Source organism: Bactrocera oleae, chromosome 2 (genome assembly GCF_042242935.1).
Source record: "Bactrocera oleae isolate idBacOlea1 chromosome 2, idBacOlea1, whole genome shotgun sequence".
Taxonomy (NCBI): domain Eukaryota; kingdom Metazoa; phylum Arthropoda; class Insecta; order Diptera; family Tephritidae; genus Bactrocera; species Bactrocera oleae.
In genome coordinates, this window is record NC_091536.1 from 60,294,914 (window position 1) to 60,313,767 (window position 18,854).

Consider the following 18,854-nt stretch of genomic DNA (forward strand, 5'->3'; position numbering starts at 1 on the left):
AGTACAACACGTGAGATTGCAGAGAAGCTTCAGGTATCACATACATGCATTGAAAATCACTTGAAACAATTTAGCTATGTTCAAAACCTCGATACATGGGTTCCTCACGAATTGAAAGAAACGCGTTTAACGCAACTCATTAACAGCTGCGATTTGCTAAAAAAACGTAATGAACATTATCCATGTTTAAAAACGAATAATAACTGGCGATGAAAAATGGGTTGTTTACAACAATATCGAGCGGAAAAGATCGTGGAGCAGGCCAAGTGAACCAGTTCAAACAACATCAAAAGCTGGCATTCATCAAAAGAAGGTTTTGTTATCAGTTTAGTGGGATTATAAAGAAATTGTCTACTTTGAACTCTCACCACCCAACCGAATGATCAATTTTGTTGTCTACATTGAACAACTAACAAAATTAAACAATGCAGTTGAAGAAAAGCGGCCCGAATTGATAGATCGAAAAGGTGTTGTATTCCATCATGACAATACAAGGCCACACACATCTTTGGTCACTCGGCAAAAATTATTGGTGCTTGGTTGGGATGTTTTGCCACATCCACCATATAGTCCTGGCCTTGCACCATCGCATTACTTATTGTTTCGATCTTTAGAAAACCCCTTGAATGGTAAAAATTTCAGTAATTATGATGTCAAATCGTACCTGATTCAGTTGTTTGCTAATAAAAACCAGAAGTTTTATGAACGTGGGACTATGATGCTGCCTGAAAGACGGCAAAAGGTCATTGATCAAAATGGGCAATACATTACAGAATAAAGTTATTTAGTTCCAAGAAAAAATTGTCTTTTTTTTTTTTAAATCCGCAATTACTTAGTTGCCAACCCAATATAATGATTGAAATACAATATTCATTAAAAGACACTTGCAACGGTTAGGTTTACGAAAAAATCGTCAGAGACTTTTTTGTAGAGCATTAAATTTCCTAAAAAATTTATGAAATGAAGTAGTTGGAAGCGAGATTTGAATTTTTTTATCTGTTTTGTACAAATAATATAATAATAGTTTACAAACATGTATGTGTTAAAACCAGGAAGTTGTTTATATGCGTTGAAGAAAAGAAAGTTTTTGTTGTTGGCAGAGTTAATGGAAAAGCACCTTAAAGAGCAAACGGGTCTAGAGTATTTGCAGGAATCGTAAAACAAACAGACGCTTAGAAACGAGAACATTGTGGGCACAATGAATCGCATATTAACCAAAATTTTGGAATGCACTCTATTTTGTGGACCTTACCTACTTACTTGAGACTTTTTTGAAATGACAGTTTGTATTACTATTAATTTTCCAATTACGTTTATACCTTTTATATTGCTTTTTTATATTTATTTATACTTTTTAAAATGAGTTTAAAATAATTTCAATTAAAACAGCAAAAAAAAAAAATGTTGAGAAAAATTTTTGTTAGCGAATTAATGAACCAATTTTGATATCAGCCTACATTATCTCAAAACATATCTGCATATACGAGTATATGAACTCGAACTTTTCCTTTGCTCAGTTATCTCGGTCTGATATAAGACAAGGTCAGTAACAGAGTGCTTCCCTGTTTCCTCCCTGTCATCTTCAACTCAGCAGTAACACTTTATATTCTATATAGGTGGGTCCAATCCGTGCTTCATGTTTCCCTTCTCAATCTTGCTTTCTCTTAAGGTTATGGATTTTAGATCTTACTAACTCTAGCGCTGACTGAATATCAGATAGTATGATAATATAATATGACTGTACATTACGCTGCATTTACTGCTTACTTTTTTTAAGTTGTACCATTTGTTAACATCAGGCCACCAAATATTGATCTCTCTTATATAACACGATCATATGGTATATTGTGATATCTACATTAAAATCGGAAATCAATATATTTCGTATAAAAATCTATCATCAGCTTAGAGACATTTCGTATTCATCATAACGACCGGATGTATGGACAGAAAAGTCATTGATTTTTCACCCCGATAATGCGACTTTTTTGTCCATTGCAGTTATTCGTTGATGGCACTGTAGGCCATCGCAGCTAAGGCTTATGACCAAAGAATTAGATTAGTATTTTTAGTATTAGCTGAACAGTAGCCTACTTTGAACGCGATAATAAAGATTTGTATGAAATTATTTTGTTTTGTTATTTCGGGTCAAATTTGATCACATTTAATTGTTTGGGTTATTTAGTGTAAAGTCAACTAAAATGGGATTAATATAAACGAAGATAATTTTATACAAAATTTTACTAGAGAGCTAATAGTGTCCGACTTTTGAACTGGTCTATAAATAGGCCTACACCCCTATTCTTGGCAAATCCAACTTCTTGTTAATTTGACAATATTTATATTTATATAATATATTTATACTCTGCGTCATAACTAAAAAGTTCTTTTCTTGAAAAATTGTCAAGATGTCAAGAGTTCTTTACTCTAAAAATCTATTTTAACTTTTGCGCATAGTTGTGAAAATCAATTTGTCGTAATGGAAGATATTTTAGACGCTCTGAAGCTTTATATTATATCAAGATTACCACAGTATAACAAAAAGCTTTTTACTTTATAAAAATCTTGATAAATATGATGTGATAAATAATATGGATATGATGTGATAAATAATATGGATATGATGTTCCCAAAACAGGCCACCAAAATGTAGGCTTTTGTGTACTTCAATTGAAATAAAGACAATTCACCATAAAATTTCTTTAAGTCGCTGCTGTTGTTTAAAGGTTCGCTGACAATATCATATGTATTATCGCAATTCAATTTCTTCTTCAATAGAAAACCGCTGACTTCCACTAAGTTGTTTGTAAGCCAAGCAGTGTTATTTTATTCTATCTATTGCAACAAAACCTTAAATACTTATGCAGTTATTCCCTTTAACAGATGATCCCATAACGTACATAGATACCATATATTGCTATATAGTATATATCCGTATGTGACGCAGCCTTGGCACAGAATAACCGACATGAGATTTGACCAAAAACAGCTAGTAGAAGAAACGTGCGGCACGAAACGAAAAAGAAATTTTATTGAAATCGAAAGCAATCGAATGCGAGGAAGGAAAGAATCTGTGTCGTTGATATACGCTGAACGGCCATACAATCACATAAAGTCGAATGCAGTAGAATGTCAATTACCCAAAAAGGAGAGTGGGTGGGTCGGTGTAAGCTGGGTGTCCAACAGGTGAACGGGCTGAGCAGAATCGTGGTAAAACGAACTTGTGTTTTGTGTTAGACAAAGTGGTTTACAAGTACCGTTTAGCAACGACTCATAGAATAATTTGTGCGGAGATACACATATTTACACACACATACACGTGTGTTTGTGTTTGCAATTGCTATTACGGGACACCGGCGAAATATTAATAAACTGCTGACTTTCATAGAAACCAATGATGGAATTAATTCGTTTGCTCGTGTGTTTCGTATGCATGGGTGTATAGGTGTGCGTTTACGTTTGTGGGTGATAGGCGACGCATACATTTATGAAAAGAATTTGGAACACATCCACTGCGCTGAGGCTCTGTATGTGCACGAGTTCATATTTGTGGTTGGCGACTAGCGGCCAGTGGCCAGCAGTCATAATTGAATAAAATCACGTACATGGGCTTGCAGCGGAGTATGCGCGTGAGCGTGTGCGTGCGTGTGACACATATACGTCCAGGCATGCGTGATGCATATTAATGATAATATAAATTCAACAACAATTTCACTCAAATAGGACACTTGCTGTCGAAATATAAGTAGTTTTACAAATTATTTTGGTTTTTTTTTCGTCTTTTTTCTTTTTGTACACATTTATTTTCTAACATTTTGATGTTAACTTGCCACTGTCATGGCTAAGTGTTGTGCGTTGGCGACTTCCCTTTCGTTTGGGTGGCAGGTGTAGCAACAATAAACCGCCAGAAGCATGACAAATGACCGAGAGAAGTTGCCGAGGTGACGAAAGAAAGAAAAAATAAGGCAACTTAGACGCCGTTTTTGGCGCTTGAAGGCAGCAAAACTAACACTCGAAGTGCTGGTATTGCTGTGTTTGTTGCTGTTGCTGGCAAACATGCCGTTATGGACAAGAAATTTGTTCGCTTTGCAAATATATGTCGAAAAAATCGAAGGCGAGCAACGGCCAGTGCGTCCAAAAATCAAAATCGGTTAAGGTAGTCCGCATTGCGTAGTAGACACTAGAGGGATAGCAGTAGTGGCACTATCACTGGCGGTGTAGTACTAATGGCAATTTGTATTTTGCTTATTTGAAATGCAACGTCGCGTACATGACACTTGACTGTGACACCCCACCATCCGTCCTCTTGTTGCTTGCTACCTCTAATTCACTTAGCCTGCATCAATTTGCGTGTGTTCGTACATGTGTACGTGATATTACTGGTTGCGTATTTTGGCGTTTGCATATTTTCTTTCTTTCCGATTTCTAGTCGACCAAATAGGAATTGGAAAGAGTTGGAACTTTTTCGGCTACGAATTGCCTAAGCGCGTAGAGCTGCGACACTTCATTACGCGACAACTCAATACACGATAATAATACGATTAACTGCATTCCGATTTTATAGATTCACGTCGTATAAATACTCGTGCTTGGCACTTAATCAATCACAAAACAATTTCAACCTTCAAACGGTGTGTGCTGTGTGATCAACCCACAATAAAAACGGATTAATTAGTTAAATTAATTAACAAGAAATCTAATAATCAAAACAAAATGTGTTCGAAATTCGTTTGTGCCGTTCTCATCGCGTCCTTCGTCTGCAGCGCTGCCGCTCTACCCTCACTACAACAGCTGGATAACAGCGAAAAGGACGTCATTGGTTTGATCAATAGAATAGACAGTGCCGACTCGCTCCCACTCTTCGGTGGCATGCGTGTAGAACGCTCGGAAACTGGTCGCTCATTCGGTGCCTTCGCCAAGGGTGTTGAATCAGTTGATGAGCGTGTGGAACGTTATCTAGCAACACACGAATTGAACTTCGGTTTGCCCAGTGAGGAGGATGAGGAAGTCGAAAACGAATATGCCGGCCGTGCCATGGAGGGTAAGGAAAACAAATTGAAAATTAAAAAAAAATTAATACAATAAAAAATTAAAAGATTATGGTGTGCAAATTAGAACCAAAAGTGAAATTTTAAGTGCTAATTTTTTTTGCGCAATTGCATATCATAAAACAGTTAAACGGTTTTACAGTTTAGCAGTTAATTCGTGATTTCCTAGAATTAAACCAAAAAGAGTTTATTGTTTATAGTTTTCCTCATTTACTACTGTTTCTAGCAATTAGAACAATTATTTTGTATTTTGTTGCACCCATATCAATAATTATATCCAGCTGGCAACATTGTTACTCTGGCCGAAACTAATGGCAACTCGCAAGAACTCGGTTGCACGTTTCACTGCTTTGACATAAATAAATGGCAGCAAAAAGCAATTCGCGAACCGTTATAAATGTCGCCTACTAGCCGCGGCACTACAGTTTCAATACTTACAGGTTCATTCACCAATGTGGCACCAATTTGCAATAAAAAAACTTTTCGCAATAACTTTTATACGCTGAACTTCGACATCACCTTAATTGAGTAATAATCGTAACGGTAATTACAGCCGGCATGTACGGCTTGACGTTAATACTACTTACGTCAGTCCCGAGTGCCAACGTTGTTCTACATGCACAGCGACAGGCAGCTAGTAAATGAAGCGAATGCAATACCTCAGCGGAGAACATAAACAACACAACAGTTTCTGGTCGAAGACTTCTTCTGTCTGCACTTCGCAGTTGAAGTTTGTGTGATCAAAACGCAATTTATTGTTGCACAAATGGCATTAACCTGCACGCATATACTCAGAAATTTTCATAAACATATACATGCGTGTGTGTCTGGCTTGCATTGGCAATTTAAGCAAATAATGATAAAACGAAACACCGTTACGCAGTGCATATTGCTCATTTATTATGCTCTCCCTACTATTCGAAGGCAGCAGCGCTAAGCAAATAAATTCTGCACAGAATTTCACGTTCTCCTTTACTTTTTTATGCTCACTCGTCGAGCATAGTTGCTCGGTAACATTTGGCTTGAGATTTCGACATTTATTAAGCCGACTTATTACAACAGGCACTAAGAAAAATCTTAACCTAGACCTCAGCACTGCTGAGAAACAACAGCGCAACATCTATGAGAATTTGTATAGCACTACTCACTAGCCATGCTTTCGCTTGACCCAAAAAACATTTTTATTATACTGATAATCTGTGAAACTTTCATATATTCCTATTAATACTCCCGAAACTTTCGCCCGTAATCTTGCATGCCACAAACACTTCGTAAATTTATTGAATGTGCTATTAGGACACTCCCGCTCCCGCTTTCAACTCTTTAACAGCAAGTTCTTTAACAGCTGGATTAAATCTAACGAATTGTACATACAGCATATTTCATATTGGCCGTTTGCCCACGTTTGCTATTTCACCACGCTTTAGTGTGCTTTAAGGCGTATAAACTTCAAGCCATTAACGCGAAACTCTTAAAGGAAATATATGATTCATTGGGAGCTTTAGAATTTATGTAAACAGTTTTAGCTGTGGCTCGTGTACATATGTAATCCATTTAGTATGGGGTGTCAGTTACCACATTTGTCAGTCGACGAAGTGCATTTCGTAGCATTTACTAGGCCAAAAATTCTCAAATCTTGCACCAATTTACAGTTTTAGACATTACGAATAGAAAATCTAAACTCTGTGCTGTTTTAACTTGCAACAGTTTGTGGCACCAAAGTTGCATATTAAAACCGCATTGAAAGAGCGAAGGAAACCTTAAAAATATATAATAGTTTTCGAGAATCAGTCATATCATACATCAAACATATTCCAAACTGCGCTATTATTATTAAATGAAAGTAAAAGTTTACGTTAGAGTTTCCGCTAAGTTTACCGACTTTCAACCAGTTTTTTTCCAGAGAAAAATAATAAACTAAGCGCAGCGAAAGCTTCAAATTCGGGCTTAACCAACTTTAGCTGTTGACAATTTCTTAAACTTTTTGCCTTTTTCGTATCTCTTGGCGCGCACTCCATCTTCCAACACTTTCTTAACAACTCATACTCAGCTATTCGCGCATTACAGCACTTCACCCAACCACCGCTTCGTACTAGCCCGCAGCAGTCGGTAAGGCAGCGAAAAAGTTACTTCGGTATTAGGTGCTAACAATGTAAAAAGTCTTTGCCTCTTTTTGCACCGTCTTCTTATTGCCAGAGTTGAATGGGTCGCGGTTGTGCGAGCTCCGGTGCATTAGCTGTTTGCATACTTTTAGTATACTTTTGGGAACGGCATTTTCAGCAAATACTCGCTTGTATCCGCACACAGCTTCTACAACCATTACTGCCACATTTTTCGCTACTTTTCTTCCAGAATAACTTTGCACTTGCAGGTACTGCAATTCCCGTAGTATAACCCAAATTCAACTTTAATGGCATTACCTGACTTTCCACATAATATGACTGTATGAGCGGAAGAATTGTTCCATTAAAGCGAATGTGCCTTTGTAGTATGTATGAATTGGCAACTCTGTTTACTGCCCAGCATTATCGCTCAAGTTTTGAGCAATAATTTAAAAGTTTAGCATAGCTGCAGGTGTTCGGAAATGGTACATTTAAGAGATTTTTGCTTAGAAATACCAAGCCACAATTAGTGTTTCTGTTAGTCATATTACCACTTCATTTACCTAAAAAAATACAAAGCTACAGTTGGTTTTTGTTGTAGACATATTATTAGTTCATTTACTTAAATTAGTTTGACTAATTTTAAGCTCGCCGCAACATTAAATAACCGAAACTTTTCATTGCAGAATCCCGCAGCAAGAAAATGAAGAAGATGCTCCTGCCTCTGCTTCTTATCTTGAAGCTGAAGAAGGCTGTGCTCTGCAAGATTGCTTTCAGCATTGTCAAATTCATCTCCCTCAAGAGTTTGGCCATCTCCATTTTGGCTTTGATCCTAGCTGGTGCGTAGCATTTGCAATCTTCAGCTTGCCATTCTTCACTAAACCTTTATATTTTTCGTCACAATTTAGGCGCCACTTTCTTCAAGGACTTGTTGGGCAAGAAGAAGGAACACATCACCACCGCTTACATCACCGGCAGCCCATTGAACGCTGAAATCGTGCACTCCGACTGGAATCGCAATGGTCAGGCTGCTGCCTCTGACTTGGCCTACAACCAATATGGCTTGGCTCAACCCTTCTAAATGTCTACAATAGCACAAGGGAATCGATAACGGCACAACCCGCCGCTAGACTAACTTTAGCTAGCTTTATACTCCTCCTCTTCCTCTTCCTATCCCCCTTCCTATACTATTACTGAACGCTATGAAAGTTGATCACTTTTCATATTTCTATAATTTTCTATTGATCAACATAAGAATGACTAAATTTTAGTTAATTTATAAAACTTTATAATTATAAATATTTATTTGTAGTCGAGTACTTAGTTTTTAGTTAGTGAAAACTATGCGATACCAAAAAACAAAAAAAAAAACAAATGAGAAGCAAAAGCAAATGCAAATATGCAAATTGAAAAAATCACAAAAAAATAATAAATAAATGCGAATAATATTTATTTCATAAAAATACATATACAAATAATTTTATTTATTTAAATACTTTGTACAAAATATGAAGGCGCGCAGGGCCCACGGCCTCTACTTGCACTTTGTCAATCAATCAGCAATATCGTAGGCACCGCTTAAAAGTCGATTATTATTATTACTAACCCAATAGACAGTAATTAATTTACATTTATGATTATATGCAACTTACAGTTAATTAACTGCTATGCATAATTAAGTTGACCTCAGGTTCCGTTTGATATTTCAGAATAAAACTTTTGTGGCAAGTCAACTTCGTGTTGCAACTTTGCCTTAACACAATCACAGCCAATAGAATGTCATTAAATCACTAATATAAATAGACTCATGTAATACGCTTATATTTAACAGTTTTATTAATTTTACTCTTAAGTAGTTCTGTTTAAAATTCGTCTGTATAAATAAAGTTCATTGAATAACTAATTAATATCGATAAGCTTGTTCGATTTTTTATAAATAGAGTAGGCAGTTTTATCCGATGAGGTTAAATGTTTCCGATACAGCTATTTTCAGCCTAACCGAACAGCATAAGTATTTAATATCTATTCAACGCAAGCAGGAAGTACAAGGTTGCATCACTAGTGTTCTACAAAAAGATTAAGAGTAGGGAATAGTAGGTCTATTTTGGATATTGCTCAACCCCTGTGGCTAATGGCAAATATATCCGAGAAGTATTGATGCATTCCACTAAAAATCGTGAATCTGAGACAAATGTTCTACTAAAAGTGTATATTGTGCTTAGCTGACTAAACTAAAGTAATGCACTTAGCCCAAGAATTAGCTTATCTAGACATTGAACAAATTTTGTTGACTGCTGAACTCTAATTGAATTCATTTAGTATTATTACGCCAATTATTCTATGAATATTTATTTTTATTATGATATCTCCTTTACCTACCGATATCTATTTCACAATGTCAATAAAATTATTGATTAGGCATGGGAAGAATTGGAGAAAGTGTAGACCAATTTTATCCCTTTTTGACAACAAAACACATTATGTTGTAAAATTACAATCTAACGGTCGGATATTAAACAAACATATTTTACTATGTAAAAGTTCAAGCGAGAGTACTAAACAACCCATGCCTTAAAATATCGTTATTAAAGTGTTGTAAAAGTGACCATCCTTTTCCGTCTCTTTTAAAAGTTTCACCTTTATTTAATACGGATAATGACGTACATAGGTGTAGTAATGAGTTCCATACTTACAATAAATGGTCACTCAATGTTCCCAGGTACGAATACTATGTTCTATATATATGTAATTGTATCAAGTATAAACACATTTTGCTTCTAACATACCAAAATACCTTTTTCGTTGTTTCTTTGTCTATTTAAAATATCGTCCTAGTTATAATATAAAATATAATTTAAACTGTGCACTAAAGATATAAGCCAAGATATAGGGAAGTTAGTTGAGTACTTTCAGCATTAAAGACAAATTTTGTATGAGTTAGCTTTGGCGTTGACCTTGCCTACTAACGAAGACAAAGAAATGCCTCTAAGAAGAGAAATATGAAATAAAACAAGTTTAATGATTGCACGGCTTGACAGCCAAAACTTCAATATTTCCATTATTGAAATATAAGTCGTAATTTTTCCACTCCCAAATAAAATAACTTTCACCTCTATTTATTGCATAATTTAGAATCGAATAAAAAGGTAAAAGTGTTTATTCTAAATTACGATATGCAATATGTTATAATTTGCTTTCATTTTAAAACAGATTACTTTACTCGTATAGCTATGCAATAGTGCCTTCGCAAAGTGGAGTATTAAATAACTAATTGCATTTTCATAAAGGAAAATGGAGCTATCATAAGTATTTTAATATTTGTTCGCCCTCAATTTAACTTTTTGTTCTTCTTCTTTTTCAGGTTCTTTAAAGGCAAAATAATTTTAAAGAAACCAAAATTTCTTCCAACCTTAACGCTAAGTTTTCCTCAGTAAAATAAAGTAATAACAAGCTATAGAGTCTTCGATTCAACACTTCTTTTCTCGTTATCTTTGCGTGCTGCGCTCTTGTAAAAAAAAAAATAATTTGTGACGCCACATCAAAGCTATTGAGACAAGAACCTCAATATGGTGGTATATATTTTGCTAATATTTTAGATATATTTTACTATTGTGAAGGGCTCAAATCACTAATTAACATACAATTATCATTTATTTTCCAATCTTCAGATTTAAGATCAAGTATATTAGTTTATATAAAACAAAACTAAGTATTTAGTAACTTAAACGTTTCTTTCTCGCAGAAAAAATTATTTCTCCACCAAAAAAGCGTATACGTCAGAAGACATGTACATTTACGATGCACCACAAGTGCTGCCCCTTTCTCTAAACATCTGGTATAGTTTGTTCGATTCACTTCTCACTAATGTTCAACGTTTGCCGAAATAATGTCAATGTTTTTTTAAGCGGTTATGATGGATAATATGAAAAAGTCAGTGTCTCTAAATGTTATGATATGCATTAGCTCATATAAAAATCGGCCAAATAAGTCCATACCTAATCTAACCGAATATGACGACTTTTTTACTTACTTTATACAAAAATATCGGTCAGTTTTTGCTTAATAAATGAATTCGATGAAGAACCTACCCTAGTCCCCATATAATGGTAAGCTTTATTATTTGGAGTTTGCGAGGGGAATATATCATATACCATATATACCCTTTCCCACTAAAATAATAAATATAGTAAATTCTGTTAGTTAGGTTGATTTTAACGTAGATATTTTGGATCTGAATGAGGGTATGGTAATAACCCTTGTGGTTATATGATATTTTTTTATTATTTATGATATATTTTTATTATAAGTAACCTTTAATCGAATATACGACTGATTCTCACTTCCCTACTGCAGGTAGTAGTTGCCCATGAATTTCACTTTATTATATATGTATTTAATAACAATACTCTTATACAAAACTAACCACTGTGCAACGATTTCAATGACAGCATTGACAACTACGATGTCCAGCTATTAATCAACGAGCCACGCGACAATTGCTGCTCTATATTAATTACAGATGTATACATACATCTCCCGCACTGTCCAACAATCGCTATATTTACATACAATTACATACATATGTGGTACAATGGTGCTTTTAGTGTTTTCTTGTTTTGGAGTCTTTCTGAAAGAGGAAAAAAACTCACAAAAATTTTAGCATAACAATTAATGAAAACACCTAAATTGTTGGGAGGTCTTCCGAATCTAAATATATGTATTTTTAATTTTATGCTTTAAAAATATTTTCCAATTTAAGGGAATGGCGCTTAACTCTTTTACGGCTGTTGTTGTATTCAGCTTCATTTCACTTTTACTGTTCTTTTGGACTGAGTATAATTTCATCTTTCTCATATTTATCACATATAATTTGACCGTAGTTTCCATTTTTGCCGAAATCACATGCCGAATGGGAATGGTACGGGTATAAAAAAAGGCAACGGGGCATAACAAGCCAGCCTCCCGTTCCCTCTTCTTGGCTGGGGGCACTGCAGTTAGACTTTCATTTTCAAAACATCGGTAGTACGTATATGAATAACACCAGCTCTGTATTGATGAGTTGGAAGGGGTTTTGTGGTTTAGGTTGACCACCCAACAGTGTGTACACACTTCACTGACTTTCTGAATTTCTACTAGTGCTACTGTCACTTTTTTGGTTAATGATTTTTAATTACATTTGAGAGTTTTCCATTTTCTTTCACACATTGCTGATTGAGTGTTTGAATTATTCTGCAAATTTGTATTCGAAGAGAACATCATATGAAGAAAATAAAAATTTTATTTGAACTTAATTAGGTTGGTATAACGAACTGCTTCCGCTTACTTCCCTCTCCACCTCTCTCTCTTTATGCTAGGTTGTTAAGCTTTCCACTGGCCCACGTCTTGGTCTCTCGTAGTTCCTTTCATTTGCTGCAGTTCCGCTATGCTGCCACAGTGAAAGGGAAATAACGCCGGCAGACTGCTGCTGCGACTGCTGCGATCTTAAACTTTATTACCGCCACAATTGTTGTTTTACCGCAGTATTTTTTCTGTCCAATTTCGTTAACAACTTTTCGCCGCTTTTCTACATTGCTTTTATTATTGTATAAAATTCAGATCAGTCTAATGTCGATCAACAGTCGGTATAAGGTGATAGTGCGGCACACAACTGCCAGCAGCATTCGTAGCTTTAGTCCTGCTTAGTCAATTCAAACGGATATAAATCTGCACGTACATACCTACATCTTCGTAATGCTGTCACAAAGAACTATGGAATACTTGACTTATTTGGGATTATTCATTCTGCTCCTGAGATTCCATGATTCCGATGCCGCTACGGTTCACACTTTCGAAGAGCTTTCCAGCGAAAATAGTCTAAAAGCGCCACCCGCCTCGCATCCCCCGCCCACCGAGACCACAGGAACGAGCAATAGCAACAACAAACGTGACGTAATTAAACGCGCATTTGAAGAGTGTAGAACACAGCTGAGTTGGATGTGTTTGAAAATTGAATTTGTGAAAATGATGGAGCGTTTGATGGAAAAGGACGAGCTGAAGCTAGTGCCTGGAGTGAGTGTAGTGCGAAATGTCAATGCCACGGAGCTCAAGAGCAACGATTTAATGGCAGGTATGTGAGAAGCTGCGTCTGACGCGAAGAATAGCAAAATTACGAGTATCTTAAAACTTAAATAATAGTAGCAATATCAATAATCAATTACAATATTTACTTTAATGGAAAATTTGTCCGTATTTTTGTACCCTGTCGTCCAATGCAAAAGAAAAACAAGTAAGGAAAGGCTAAGCTCTGGGGACATACTTTCAGGTATTAGAAAAACTTTATATAAACAAGTAAGGAAGAGCTGAGTTCGGGTGTAACCGCACATTTCATACTCTTGCAACGTGCAAGGATCAAAGCCGGCTAAATACCTTCAGGTGTTGGCCATATTAAAGAAATCTATCGAGAGGGTTCCATTTTATTGTTCGTCGAAGTCGTGAAAGGATTACAATCAAAACTGGTATCATATAAACTTATTTTGAAGGTCATAGATGCCCTAGGTTTTATTACTATATTTTACTTACCGTCGCGAAAATTATACTAAAATCATTGGGGGCAGAGTAATGGAAGGGCTGACTGCATTAATTTTTCACTTTGTTCAGATATACTTAATAAGTTATTTATAAATATATAAATATAAATACACACATATGTATATGGTGGGAAGTCAACCGGACGTTTTAAAATCCTGAGTCTTTGCACGAGTTTATCCATTTTAAGCACAAAGGTACACTGTTATTAGAAACACACGCAAGTTAGAAAATCTTTATGTTAGGTATATGCGGGGGAAGTATTGGTCCGATTCAAGGATCCATGACATAAGGGTATATTATTATCATAAAAAAAATTTTCTGGAGTTCAATAATATATCAAAGATCGGCCGATATATTCGACAAAAAGTCAGTTATACGCACTAGGGTCCTTACATTTGGTGTCTGGGTTCTTAAAAAGTTATAATCCGATTTCGACAACTTTTGGGCATAAAACGAAATACCTTGAGGGTACTATTTTTGCAAAGTTGCATCTGGATTTATTGATGGGATCTTGTTGTGTATACTGGATAGTAAAATAATCAGATGGAATTCAAAAATGTGTTATATGGGAAGTAGGCGTGACTTTTGTCTGATTTCGGCTATTTGGATACTATATAATACGCAAATCAGGATAATATTACCCACCGAATTTGGTTGAAATCGGTCGAATAGGTCCCGAGATATGGATTTTCACTTAAATGTGGGCAGTGCCACGCCTATTATCAAAATTTTACACTGCTTCCTATAAAGCCCTCGGTAGGGGTTCTTATAGGATTTGTGCTAAGCGAATTTGGTTATTATAGCTTTAGTGGTTTAGGAGATATGTACATAAAACCTATTAGAGGGACGCGCCCCTATTTTCATAAATTTAGCTCAAAGGTGCTCCTTGCTACTGTAATCATCTGTACCGAATTACAATTTTATATATTAATTAAGTGCTTATTTATGGCATTATATGTTTTCGATTAATGGCGTTTTGTGGGCGTGACACTGGTCCAATTGTATGTAGGCATGAGTAGAATTATTCCGATTTATGGATGTTTAGCACCACAACATGCTATAACCATATCTCTGAGTTTCATAAAGATACCTCACAGCCAATATACATATATAATATATATATAAGGTTAGCCGAAATTTTGGAAATAGGGATAGAAGAAGTATTGATTCCGTTTCAGCTCAAAGACAGATTATTATCCGGAAAAGACTTGCTCAAAATTTAATTAAATAACCTTGAAATTGACTGATATATACGGGATAAGGTCAACCGGTAGTTCGAAAAACTTTATTGTACCCAACCCTGGCTAATTTAGTCACAAAATAATATTATTATCAAAAAAAAAAGATTCTCCCTGAATTTCGGCTATTTGTCCAAAGTTTTGTTTTTATCCCTTCGCTGGTGCTTGATTTGAATACTGCATCCAAAAAAATCAAAATCAATTTATAATGCTAAGACATCCGTAATGGAACTCGTTTATCATTCTGATCACTTTGATATATGTACATATTTCGATTAATCTCAGATGTTACCAACAACTCTTAGGTGAACAAAATTTTGATTCTCTGTTACAATACCATATATTAAGGAAGTTTAAATTGCCGTCGAAACTTTTTAAAAAAGGGCGTTTATAAGCCAAAAATCCGAGCATCACATCTATTTTTAAAGATATTCAATTTGTGTCAGCAGCAAATTTACTACTTAAAATTATTTCAAAACTATTTAGTCCGGTCAATTTAGAAATTCAAAGATAGATAAATTTACAGCAAGTTAAAAGTTTAACAGATGGCTAAAAATAACATACTAAGACTTTTTAGCGTTTTGAAATTTTATGATAAAACTTACCATTTGGCTGAAATCGCGAAAAACAAGTAATGTTTTGACGTAATGTAGTTTGAAGCTCATTTTTTCCACAAACCAAAACTTAGTTTTAGCATGTTATTTTTAATCATGATTTGAATAGATTTATTTCATAATCATTTTTGGTAATGCTACAAGCAAGAAGGGTACAGTCTTTCTAATAAGAGGCATATATTTGTAATTTCTCTCTATCGATGGTGACAGAAGTTGCACGAAGCTATCCGAATGACCCTAATTCACGACTCAATGGATACATTGTGAGTAAATTGAGTAGTTTCCTGCAAACACATTTTCTCCGCTTAAAATTGATCGACAGCCAAACAATGTCGGAGGCGCGTTCGGCTGTGGGGACAGGACGTAAAGGAAAATTTGGCAAAAAAGGTGGTTTGGAGGCGCTCATCGCTGCTGGTCTAATGATGAAGGGTAAGCTCAAGGAAGAACTTATCATTAAAAAATATAAATCTATTTGTTCATCTTAGGAACTCTAATGGCCATTGGTATGGGTGCTGTTGCGTTAATGGCTGGCAAAGCACTCATGACAGCACTAATGGCCTTAACACTATCCAGCATATTAGGTTTGAAGAGTTTAGCCTCCGGCGGTAGTAAGTCGACCACATACGAAATTGTTTCGAAACCTGTATACACTTCAAGCCACTCCTATGATGAAGGACATGGTGGCGGACACGGACATATGGGAGGTGGCCACAGTGGAAGCGGTTATGGGGGTTACGCGCGAAATCTAAATTTAGAGTCACCAAATGCGCTGCAGTGAAGAAGTTTAAAATATTTAATCTAGTTTTAATTTAGTTTGTAATAAATTATTTAAACGTTTTATAAATTAAAAAAAAGTGTTTATCATAAAAATAATAATATTCTGAGGTCTTTTATTGGTCATTTCAGTAAACACTACTAACTTCTAGCGGTCGCGAATAATAATAATGGCGTTTGTCGCATGATAAGATCTGTCAAAGTTATGTATGTTAGTATGATTTCCAGAGTATCACTAGAATTTGGGCATAAAACTTATTGAGCGAAGGTCCTGTGCCTGTCAATCAATCATAAACAACAACTGAAATAAAGTTTTAAGGATGAAATCGCAAAAATGCATTATTTAGTTTCGAATTGCTTCCGCAGCCAATGGTTTCGTAGCTAACTTCCCGCTTAGATAACTTTGTTCTGAAAAAACGTTAACTTCGGTTACAACGAAGCTATAATACACAATTCAAAAGATTCACAAATACAAGAGATTCCTTACAAGAGCTTGATTCCGATCGGCAGTTTGTATGGCAGCTGTTTGCTATAGTGATCTGATATTAGCAATTTCTTCGAAGATTACATTCTTGCTTTTAATATTAATCCATTTCGTGAAGATTCCTTGTCAAATAAAAAAGTTTTCCATACACGCACTTGATTCCGATTGTTCAGTTTGTATGGCAGCTATACGTTAAAGTGGTCCGATATCGGCCATTTCGACAAATGAGCAGATTCTTAGTGAGAAAAGTACAGGTGCTAAATTTCAGGTCGATAGCTTAACTACTGACGAACTAGTTCGTATATATACAGACAGACGGACATGGCTAAATCAACTCAGCTCATCTTACTGATAATTTATGTATATATTTTTTAGGGTCTCCGATGTTTTCTTCTGGATGTAACAAACTTCGTGGCAAACTTAATATACCCTGTTCAGGGTATAAAAAAACGAAATAGCACTCTGGTTATCAGGGATTATATTAACGTTTGCTAGCATTAATAAAAAAGGTACGTACTTTAACACAAATTGTCGACCAATTTAAATAAGTGGCCATGTCGTGAATTATTAGCTAGAAAAATACGCAGACAACACAATTTGATTTATGTATGGGTTCAATAGATGTTTTATAATCAGCTACTTTTTGGAGAATAATTCAAAGAGTTGGTGTTTCATAATTTATAAACTCTTAAAATATGATTATGTTGTAAGTGTTTGCTCATGGGAAAGCCATTTGAAATCAGACCCAGAATATCTAACGTTTGAATATTTTTAGTACCACTGTAATCTTGAATGTTTATTCTTAACTCACAAAGAAGCGAGCAAAGCGATTTAAAGCGAATATACTTTTAGGCGTTATACTTAATATGCTATAAAACAGACTAAACAAGTAAAACAATAATAAATAGCAGGCAAGGAAGGGCTAAGTTCGGGTGCAACCGAATATTTTCGTTCGCAATATGCAAGGATTTAAACCGCGATAATATTTTCATGTGTTGGCAAAACTTTATACTGAAAAATATTGCGTAAGAATATTTCATCATCAGGATTCATTATTTGTAGAAACTGAATGAGTTACAATCAAATTTGGTATCTTATTAGCTTTGGTATTTTATAAGTCATAGGGTCACTTAGTTTCATTGCAATTTGCTTCGTGTCCGAAATAATAATTAAATAATAATTTTAAAACCAACTTAAATAACTCAAATGAGTTATATGTGTTATAAAATCAACCAGAAAGGCAAAATTTAATATACAAGTATCGGCTATATGAAGTAAAAGTCAACCAAGTCATTATATCAACTATATAAGGTTTGGGCAAAGGTCTTGACCAATTCGGTTCATATTCAACACTAAACCACATTATTTTTAAGAATTTAACTATATTTCATTAAAATATCACACATTTATTTTCGGAATTAAGCTGTAGTATATCTAATGTTATACGCTCCCTGAAGTTTTAAATTTGTATTTTTGGCATAAACTCTTAGTGTTATTATCGGTCCGATTTAATCCACTTTAGACAAATGGACAAACTGTTATTAGAGCGAGACACTTTCTTAATTTCTTTTCAATATCTAACATATTGATCGGTACAATCGCTATAACGGAAAGATCAAAAACCTTTCTATTAGGTGTATGGGGGCTACGGAAAAAATTGGATCAATGCTCTCTGATTAGAAAAAATTTGATTTCACATTTAAAGATATTTTCGCTAAAAAATCAGCCATAGACACTGGGGATATATATAGACACAGAATATAAAAATAATGTCACGCACAAAATTTGGTCGAAATCGGTTTAGTAGTTCCTGCATCGTATGTCGCAGGAACTACCACCCAAAGATGGGCGGTGCTTTAGCTTTGGATCGACTTGTTCTCAGCAAGTTTGGTTGAAATGATTTTTGTTGTTTGTGAGATATGTAAATTAAGTCTATTAGAGGGCGGGATTTTTGAAAATTTTCAAATCACAGATGCCATTTTCTTATGCGATTCATTGTACCAAATTACAGTTTTATGTGGAGCTTA

The 18,854-nt window shown here is 35.1% G+C and overlaps 2 protein-coding genes across 2 annotated transcripts; both read left to right on the top strand.

Moving 5' to 3' along the window:
• Positions 1–4,600: 4,600 nt before the first annotated feature.
• Positions 4,601–8,615, top strand: Osi15 (DUF1676 domain-containing protein Osi15). The gene is made up of 3 exons (XM_014240851.3): positions 4,601–5,041; positions 7,837–7,989; positions 8,059–8,615. The coding sequence occupies exons 1-3, from the start codon at positions 4,714–4,716 to the stop codon at positions 8,229–8,231; spliced, it is 654 nt and encodes a 217-aa protein (XP_014096326.1). The 5' UTR covers positions 4,601–4,713; the 3' UTR covers positions 8,232–8,615.
• Positions 8,616–12,519: 3,904 nt separating this feature from the next.
• Positions 12,520–16,384, top strand: Osi16 (DUF1676 domain-containing protein Osi16). Its single transcript, XM_014240853.3, has 3 exons — positions 12,520–13,256; positions 15,780–15,998; positions 16,055–16,384. Exons 1-3 carry the CDS (start codon positions 12,881–12,883, stop codon positions 16,345–16,347), a joined length of 888 nt encoding a protein of 295 aa, XP_014096328.1. The 5' UTR covers positions 12,520–12,880; the 3' UTR covers positions 16,348–16,384.
• The last annotated feature ends 2,470 nt before the right edge of the window (positions 16,385–18,854 follow it).

What these genes read in the sequence shown, in the direction of transcription:
- Osi15 (XM_014240851.3), top strand. Translation starts at nt 4,714, where the DNA reads ATGTGTTCGAAATTCGTTTGTGCCGTTCTCATCGCGTCCTTCGTCTGC. An exon ending in TGCCGGCCGTGCCATGGAGG is followed by an intron (nt 5,042 to 7,836) that starts GTAAGGAAAACA and finishes TTTTCATTGCAG; the next exon opens with AATCCCGCAGCAAGAAAATG. An exon ending in TTTGGCTTTGATCCTAGCTG is followed by an intron (nt 7,990 to 8,058) that starts GTGCGTAGCATT and finishes GTCACAATTTAG; the next exon opens with GCGCCACTTTCTTCAAGGAC.
- Osi16 (XM_014240853.3), top strand. Translation starts at nt 12,881, where the DNA reads ATGCTGTCACAAAGAACTATGGAATACTTGACTTATTTGGGATTATTC. An exon ending in GAGCAACGATTTAATGGCAG is followed by an intron (nt 13,257 to 15,779) that starts GTATGTGAGAAG and finishes CGATGGTGACAG; the next exon opens with AAGTTGCACGAAGCTATCCG. An exon ending in TGCTGGTCTAATGATGAAGG is followed by an intron (nt 15,999 to 16,054) that starts GTAAGCTCAAGG and finishes TGTTCATCTTAG; the next exon opens with GAACTCTAATGGCCATTGGT.